General features: G+C 36.4%; 1 protein-coding gene across 2 annotated transcripts in view; it reads left to right on the top strand.

The window, feature by feature from the left end:
• The window catches only part of ZCCHC4 (zinc finger CCHC-type containing 4), a 12,924-nt gene extending 4,754 nt beyond the window's left edge, over window positions 1–8,170 (top strand). For both annotated transcript variants that reach the window (XM_030492064.1, XM_030492063.1), the window contains exons 5-13: window positions 159–239; window positions 519–591; window positions 2,187–2,337; window positions 2,832–2,932; window positions 4,164–4,285; window positions 4,875–4,950; window positions 5,452–5,503; window positions 6,231–6,375; window positions 8,039–8,170. In XM_030492064.1, the coding sequence (XP_030347924.1) occupies window positions 159–239; window positions 519–591; window positions 2,187–2,337; window positions 2,832–2,932; window positions 4,164–4,285; window positions 4,875–4,950; window positions 5,452–5,503; window positions 6,231–6,375; window positions 8,039–8,168 (931 nt within the window). In that variant the 3' untranslated portion in view covers window positions 8,169–8,170. The remainder of the gene's footprint in view (window positions 1–158; window positions 240–518; window positions 592–2,186; window positions 2,338–2,831; window positions 2,933–4,163; window positions 4,286–4,874; window positions 4,951–5,451; window positions 5,504–6,230; window positions 6,376–8,038) is intronic.
• The last annotated feature ends 773 nt before the right edge of the window (window positions 8,171–8,943 follow it).

Here is an 8,943-nt window from a genome sequence, read left to right on the forward strand (position 1 = left end):
GAATATTAGCCATATGGAATCATCCAGATTCAGATTACTCCATCTTCTCTATCTGTTTGGTTTTAGGTTTAGTAAAGTACCAGGTATTCTTGTCTTGCAAGATAATTTCTGAAGCCACTGATTATGTGTTAAATTTCTTTGCTCCAATTGTACTTCAGGCTTCATGAAATGATCCAGTCAAAAGCATCACAAGAAGAAGATTTCAGGGTTAGAAGCCTTCTGCTAGATATTGATTTCAGGTAGGTTTTGACAAATACTTATCTGTCTGAAGAGTATGTACAAGGTTTGTGTTCTTACTGCTTTAAAAGATGAATTGGTGCTTGTTTTCCCTTTCCTGTCTCTGCATGTCTGTTCTTACACACATACACAAATAACATCCAGTTTATGAGAAAAGTAACAGTCGGTAATCAGAGACCAGTTGTTGTTTTTCTTAAGGTCTGGTTTTCACTGTAAATGCCTCTAAGTGCAGATAAGAAGTTGTTTATATTTTCCTACTACTATTAAAACTTATTTTACAGGTATTCACAGTTTTACACAGAGGATGAATTCTGCCACTACAATATGTTTAATGATTATTTTTTTGGTGGAGAGGTAAGGCCAAGTATTTCTTGAGTGCTTTGTAAAGAGGTACATGTTGTTGATGCAGAATTTTGTAATAAAGTCATGGCTAGACTAAAGGAAAACAGCTATTGTGAGATAAAAATGGTCTACAGTAGTGGAAATCAAAGAATAGCAGTGCCTCTTCAGTAATTCTTTCCCACTTGATGCAAAGATAAAGTTGCCTGTTGAATTTGTGCTAACTAATGTTACTTACACATTTTAACTGCTGCTTTTATTAAAATGGCAGTTTGGTGTGAGTTGTTGTATTCATTAGCGCTGTTCTTCTGTTGCTACAACAGAACTGCTTTATTCCCAGCCCTTATAAGCCCAATGGATGCCATAAGACTTGTTCACTGGTAATTGAGGTGGGAGGGAAAAGGAGGTTTTTCTGCTTTATGCAAGGCAGGCGAGGTCAGAAGGTTAACCTTGTGGTCATAAAGTGAGATTGAATTAGTATAATGGTCAAAGAAAATGCTGTGCTTCTTGATGATCTTTGAATTTTACATTATGTGCTCAATTTTGAGTTTCTTAGGAAACCTGCAGGTATAGTAGGACATTTATTGTAGCTTTGTCCAGAGTCACAGTGTAATTCAATTCCAAACATTGATTTCAAACATTTATCCCAATAGTATAGTCACTCTGTTCTTCCTCTGCCATTATTAGTAAGCCACCACTGATTTGCATAAACATATTTATTGCAATACCTTTCACACTACATAGATAATATTTTTTCCATTCCAGAAGCTAATTTTGGATGGGATCTTGGAAATAAAAAGAGTTACTTAGATTCAAATGGGAATTTGGTCTGAAAGCCTTACCTTTGATGTTTTTTAATCTAGTACTGTAGTCAAGTTTTGTACTTTGCAATTAAAACAAAAGACTGTTCCTTTGCATTATAAACACTGTATTGTTCTTTTTGAGGTGTGAAAAGATGACACCTGTAATCACACTTCATTGCAGTGTATTCAGGGACTGAACTGCAGCACTCTTGAATGCATATTGATGTTAGAAATCTGGCTTTGGAATGCAATAGAAGCTAGGTAATAGGTGAGAGAACATCTATTTTCACACTGAAATGGCAGTGAAGACATAGCTTTTTACATTTCCTTTGATAATAGAGTCCAGGCTGGATTGCTAAAATTTGAACAGTTTTTATAAGCAGTATGGGTTGAATCAGTTTTCAGTGGACTGAATTGTTCCCATTACTTTGATAATGCTTTACCAAATAAAACTGAACTTAAAGGGCATGAATAAAATATATTTTAAGCCTGAACGTTGGTTTCTTGCTTTAACGTCTTTTTTCCAAGTTAAATTTAATACCTAAATTTAAATTTAGGAGGAAGACTGCCTTAGGAAGCTTGAATTGCATCTGCCCATGATACATTATCTCTAGCTGAACAGGGCACTTGTTTTCAGTGCTTCAAGTGTAGTTTTTTGTTTGGGATTTTCTTTTTTCATACTACACAAGAGGAAATAACTTCTGTCTTTAAAGGTCAGCTTTCTAAAAAAATCATTTTATTGCCTAAGACAATACTGTTACAGTTCTTGAACCTAGATTTCTGGAAATTAACCTCTGTTTCTTACAGGCTGCACGTGAAACTTGTAGAAAATTCTTGTATCGAGACAATGGTGAAAGAGTCATTATGGTAACTGATCCTCCATTTGGAGGGTTAGTGGAAGCACTGGCTTCTAGTTTTAAAAAACTGATGGCAATGTGGAAGGAGACAGAAAGGAGAGGTATGTATTACAACCAGGCGGGTTGAGCTGTAACATCACTGTAAGAAAAAGTACCTATTTAAAAGTCTGTGATTCTTGATACTCAGGTGAATGCGAACACACTTATAATTTCTAAAGATGAACTACTATAGATCTAACTTACTTCCCTGATACTTAGAGTTTAATAATACCTAATTCTTTAAGTCTCTCTTAAAAACTAACAATTTTTTTACAAAGCTACTTTGCAATTAAAATGGACTTTAAAGGTAGAGAAGAAGCTGCTTCCAAACCAATACCATTTCTTACCAACCTAGGCAGGCAACAAGAATTAGTGGAGCTTACAGCTCCACATATATAAAACATGCCAAAACTTTCTGTCGCCTGAAGGAGCTAGTTCTTATGCCCAGCATGACATACATATGCATGTTTTTGTATTCAGAATGTTGACTGTACGTTTTTCATGCTTCATGTACCTTGTTTTTCTTTAATGTACATCTAAGTCTTTTCATTACTAGGTCATAACAACCAAGAGATGCCCATGTTCTGGATATTTCCATACTTCTTTGAGTCTCGTATTCTGGAGTTCTTCCCAAGCTTCAGTATGATGGATTACCAGGTATGACTGAACTCAGTGAATCTGCCAAATTTCAGTCATGTGCTTGTGAACAGGAAATGAAAGCAGGTACAATGGTAGCACTTGTCTGTAGATGGGCCACCTTCAACTTTAGTTTTGACTGTGTTGGAGGCACTGCAAACCCTGTGGTTCTCATCATGTGAAGCCCAGATTCTGTATTTGTTAGTCACACTTTTGATAATTTTGTCCCCCTCCTATAGTTTATCGGGTACCTTTAACTCGTCTGTCATCTGTCCATTAACTCATTTCTTCTGCAAGGTTTTCAGTGTGACAATTTGCACTAATTTTGACAGGTGCATGTTTCAGAGGTGAGTGGTAGCTTGAAGAAGAATGTTTCATTTTTCCCAGATGTTGAGATGTCAGTAGCTTGGTGGGTAATGCCCATCCCTGGTAAAAAAAGATAAGTAAATAAATAAATAAATAAATAAGGTCTGTCGTCTCCAAAACTGCCAGGACCAAAGTAGAATCACAACAATGGAAATTATTGGAATTACATAATAAATCAAGTTGTCAGTGATAAAGCAGTAATCTGGCATCAGCTTCTCCAGTATTGTATCCATTCTGTAAGCTGTGTAAGAGTGTGTACATCAGTGACTTCAGAGAGCTCAGTCATGGGTATTCATGGTGTTAGAGTTTTATTTTCTCTTAGCTCTGTGTAAAATTTGACATGTGTGTTCTGAACAACCTATTTGTATTTTGTACAATGGAAATTTGTGGGAGAAAATTGGAACCTCCTGCCGGGCTAGACTCTGCATTCCTGCCTGGTGTTCAGAGATGAGAATTTTTGTGCTGGAAAGAACAGTGCTGATTGGATTTGCAGCTTTGTTATTATTCTGAGGTAGGGTAAGATGCACCTCAGCTCGTATTGCCAGACTGACCAAATGGTATAGTTCCATGTTTTTAAATGGGTTGCTCTTTTGTAAAACATCTGCAATGTTATCTTAGGTATTCCATGCAAAAGAACAAAAAGGTAGAAGTAGAATAGCATTCTTGTGGTACTGGGAACTTAGTTTCTTGAATCTAGCCTGATACTATGTTTGCACAAATTTTAAAATAAATGAGACAAAATACTTGTAATCTAATTTGTAGTTAGAGTATTTTATATAAAAATGAAAATTTCATAAGGCATATATGAAGATAATAAATATGTAAATAGTTCTGCCTGTGCTTAGCATTCAGTTTAAGACTCTCTTTCTGCGGTTTATATTTCTAGGTAGACTATGATAATCATGCACTTTATAAACATGGCAAAACAGGTCGTAGACAGTCCCCAGTCCGTATCTTCACGAACCTCACACCAAGTATGGTTGTACTTCCTGTGGAAGAGGGTTATAGGTAAGATGTATTAACACTGAAGTGACTGAAAGAGTGTGTTTGTTCTTAATTAAGGCATAAAGTCTCCGAAGAGATGGTGCTGTTCAGTATTGTCTTGCCTAACTTTTGGGTGCCACCTGAAGAGCACATTTCTCTCTCTTATTCTAAGGTCGCATGTTATGTAAAAAGCATGTAGGAGAGCAGGACACCTAAAAAGAAGTTTACATTTTCCATGGTGGAATGATGAGATTTCTCAGCTTGTCTGTAGGAAATTCTGTGTACACCTGTGAGAGGTATTAACAGCTGTGCCTGATAATCAGCTTGGTTGAGACAGTAATTAATAAAATGAACATTAAGAGGAGCATCAAGGACAAAGAAATAGATTTGATTTACTGCTAATAGTGTGGCTAATGTGGATTCGAACACCTGAATTTTATTATTTGGATGTTCTAAATAGCCAAAATGGTGATTTTATGCATAAAAAACATCATCTTTAATTTAGCAAAGTGATTCTGCAGTGTTTATATTTATTACTGAGCTTGTATAAAATTAAGTTATATTGCTTTGTGAGCAAATAATGAACCAGTGCATTTAAATTTTGTTTTTCCAGGTTTTGCACTATATGTCAGCGGTACATTAGTTCTGGTAACCAGCACTGTGAGATATGCAATTCATGTACATCAAAGGTAAGTGTTTTGACTTCTTTCTGTATAGCAGTTTTAGCAGTAGTCAAATAATAACTTCTGCTATGTTTGCTCTGGTAAAAACCTATTCTGACTCTGACTTCGTTGGGAAACCCCAAACAGTTCAGTTTCGTAGACTTACTGGTTTCACAATTCACATTCATAATCCATTGGGAATTAATTTCTCTTTCCCCAGTTCTTTTGTGTTGGAAAGAGGACAGGAAGAGTTTGCCACTTACACCATACCTTATTCATCAGTGGTCTGTTGACACATACATTTCTTATGTTTCAAAAGTTGTAGACTTGCTAATTTGTAAATGCTGCAGTTGTCACAGATTCTCAGGACTGTTGTTTCCAAGTTATAGCCCTTCCTGCAGAGGGCCTGTTTCTGTAGGTAATGGGGACCACATATCAGTAGTTCAGTTTTAAGGTCCAACAGTGGGTTTTTTTTTAAACAAACACACACACAGAGAAATAAACAGTGCATTTATTCATCTTTTGTAGGACGGTAGGCGATGGAAACATTGTGTTCTTTGCAAAAAGTGTGTAAAACCCTGTAAGTACGGAAAAATACTTTTTTAAATAAAAGTACACTTACTGTTTTAGATATAGTCCAAAGAAACTGAGATTGCAAACCAGAAAATATTCTGTAAAAGAAATAAAATGTAATTTCTCAGAAGACAGAGTAAAGGAAAAATCTCAATTTCTCTCGAAAACTTAAGGTATACTTGCACCATATGGGAATGTGATAAATTTTTGTCAAGCCGTACTAAATCCCATTCATACTTGTTATGTGAAAACTTAAATACTTTGATTTTTTGTCTCCTGATGTTGTCAACTTTTTCATTAGAATTTCATAAACAAATATGCAACTATTAAAATGTTTGAGAGGGCATGATCAAATTATGTGCAGTTGTATTTATAGCTGTGTTTAAGTAGCTAAAGCAATCATTTTTGTTATTGGTACAGGAATTGCAATTTTTAAGTCCATTTTAACATCTGGACTTTTTGTTCATTTAAGATTGCATACAGGATAGTAGTTCTAAAAAATAATTCAGTTATTGAAATTATTATATTGATATTATTATATTGAAATAGTCATACAGTATATGTACCTGGCTGCCTTATGAAATGTGACAAGGGACCAGAAGCTGACTGCATCCATCTCTATAAAACTAAAACAAAATTAAAAACCTGGCAATGTAGCCTATATTTAAAGCTTAGTTTCAGAACGATAATTCTAAACTTCTTAAAGATCATAAATCATGTTACTTATTTTGCAGCTTGGTTTCACTGTAACAATTGCAACTCCTGTGCTCTTCAAAACCACACTTGTGAGAAGACTGATGCTGGCTGTTTTGTTTGTGGCAAGGCAGGTCACAAACGCAGTACCTGTCCCAGTCTCTCCCGCACCAGAAGAGCTTGCAAGTAAGTGTAATACTGCATTAATATAGTAAAAGATAGCATTCACATGAGATTAGATCCTGTTTCATTGAAATGATCTAGAAAGAGAAGATTTTTGCCTTTGGGTGCTGATACCAGCTTTCACCGTTGCCCACTTGCTGTATCTCTGGGGTATATATACCAAAGGGAGGATACGATAAAAGACAAGTCACTTACTGTGGCTTCCAACTCCTTAACTGTTTTTTTTTTTCAAAGCTGATTGCTACGGATCCCAAATTTGGTGTATGGTGCGTGGGGTAGCTCTGTCAAGAAGATTCAAAATTAAAGTAATGAAACACTTTTAAACCCTTCAGATTCCTCGTGAAAGGGTAGAGAAAAGAGTTGCTACTATGCTCTTTTTATTGCTTCCTGGTTCTCTTGCTTTGTTGTGGCATCTTTTTCTTTTTTCCTTCTGGTATTTCAGGTGCTCTCTGTCATATGGTCTAAATCTCCACCATGTAAAATCTGTATTAATGAGGGTCACATTATGTACTTTTATTCTGCCATGATCGTGCTTCTATAGCATACACAAGCACATACTTGTATGTATCAAAAGACAAAAAATAAATGTGTGTGATGGTCTTCAGATGGAACTAACTCAAAAGGGGAAAGGGGATTTGCTTAGAGGCGATAGAGCAGTTGGCCCAGTATCCCCAGTTCAGGATAGTTGGCCCACACTTCTGTAACTTCCTCTCCAGAGTGCATGGGTTAGTTTGTGGTTCTTGACTGGAATGGCTGTAGCAGTGGAAATGCAAATCTTCCCTCTCAAAAGATGTGCCCCTGTTGATAGTGAGATTTGGATAGTTAAGCTTTTGGGGCAGCATCAAGATTGAGAGGTGCCTGCTTGGGTGGTAGAGGACTACAGGTATATTGCTTCATGTCCTGCTGTGACATTAATCTGAGTGTTGGATATGGAGATAAAAGGTAGCAATGTTTTCATTTACATATCTCTTTTAAAAATTCCCTCCCTTAACATTTTTTTTTTCTTTGCTAAAAGAAGTAAAAAGGATACTTAAGTCATGAAATCTCATCTGTTTCTCATGTCAAATAAGATACTGCTCTGTTCATTGCGTTGGAATGGATTAGGCCTTTCAGGCCATCAGTTACTTGTTTTGCTGATTTGTTGCAGGAGATAATTTTGGTTTCTTTTTCTAATAATAACAGCTGTATGTTTTATTCGTTAAAATATTCAACGGTTTGTGTTATGAAATACATCCTTTGTCAGAGACTGAAAACAATCCACTTGCTACTTAGATTTAGGCCCTGTATTATTTGCAGGTGTCTTCATAATGTTGTTAAACTGTATGTAATTTTTGCCCTTTCTGTTATATATTTGTGCATTATATATTGAGTATAAAAGTCTGTAAGTGCTTTTTTATACTCGGTGAGTGGCATTTCTTAATTTTCTACATCAGTTACAAGGTAAAATGCTGATTAATTATTTTACATAAATGAAAAATAATGAATGGCAGTAAAATGGACAGTTTTAGGAGGATTAGATGTCATAACATTGTAAGATGGAATGGTCCTTGTACTTTGTGTGAGTTTATGAACTTCTGAGGTCATATACTTCAATGGACAGATTATGTAAAATACTAGCAAATGTAGTTCTCCATTTTAATCTGTATGTTCCTTTTTTGCTTTACAGAGCTGACAAAAAAGCAAAGGCAGAAAACTCTGAAGAGAGTAAATATGCTGTGAAGCGTCCCATATTTTCCAGGAAGAAAGTGAAAAACAAAAAAAAAAAAAAAAAAAAAAGACCTGACTTTGCTTGCTGATACATAGCTACTGTTTATTATGGCCAGCCTTTGATTCCATTTTCTAAAAATGTTAATATTAACATCTAAAATAAAACCTGATTCAATTAAAAGTGACAATTCTTTCATTATACATCATTACCAGCATCAAAAAAAAGTGCTAAGTAAACTGTACACCTACCATGTGTTTGTATAATATAACAATTTTGTGTGTTTAGGATTAGCTGTCCGATTTAGTGGGAATGTGAAGCTGAGGGAGGAGTACTGCTGAGTGGTGAGGTGGTGGTGGTTTTGTGTTAGGTACTGGGGGCCTTGGGGCAGGGGAGGAGCTGAGGGTAGGTGACGGGAAGGCACAGGTCATTGGGATGCAGGCTCTGTTAGCTGCAGCGCTCACAGTACGGTTCTGGGCGTTTCTGAATTTTCTCTCAAGTGGAAAAGCCCAAGAACGGAAAAATAAAAAGTACTTCAGAAGTAAGTGAAAAAATAACCTTGTAGGTGTGTTTAAATTTATTTCAAAACTACTTCCACGAGTTAAATTTAAAAAAAATGTAAGTTTTAGTATTTTGGGTTGTCACTGCTGGCAGAGGTGGGGTATGTTGTAAAAATGATTGGGGTGAGTGTCAGTGCTGCATGGTTTGGGGTGTAAGAAAAACGAGGGTTTGTGTTGCAGCAGGAGGGGATGAGCCCTTCTATGCTGTTGGCTGGAGTCAGAGCAGCATTGGTTTGCACTGCAGGGAGGCCAGGCTGGGCTTCCCACACACAGCCACCCCTAGCCGGGACCGGGCCCGCCTGGGAC

Source organism: Strigops habroptila, chromosome 7 (genome assembly GCF_004027225.2).
Source record: "Strigops habroptila isolate Jane chromosome 7, bStrHab1.2.pri, whole genome shotgun sequence".
Lineage (NCBI taxonomy): Eukaryota > Metazoa > Chordata > Aves > Psittaciformes > Psittacidae > Strigops > Strigops habroptila.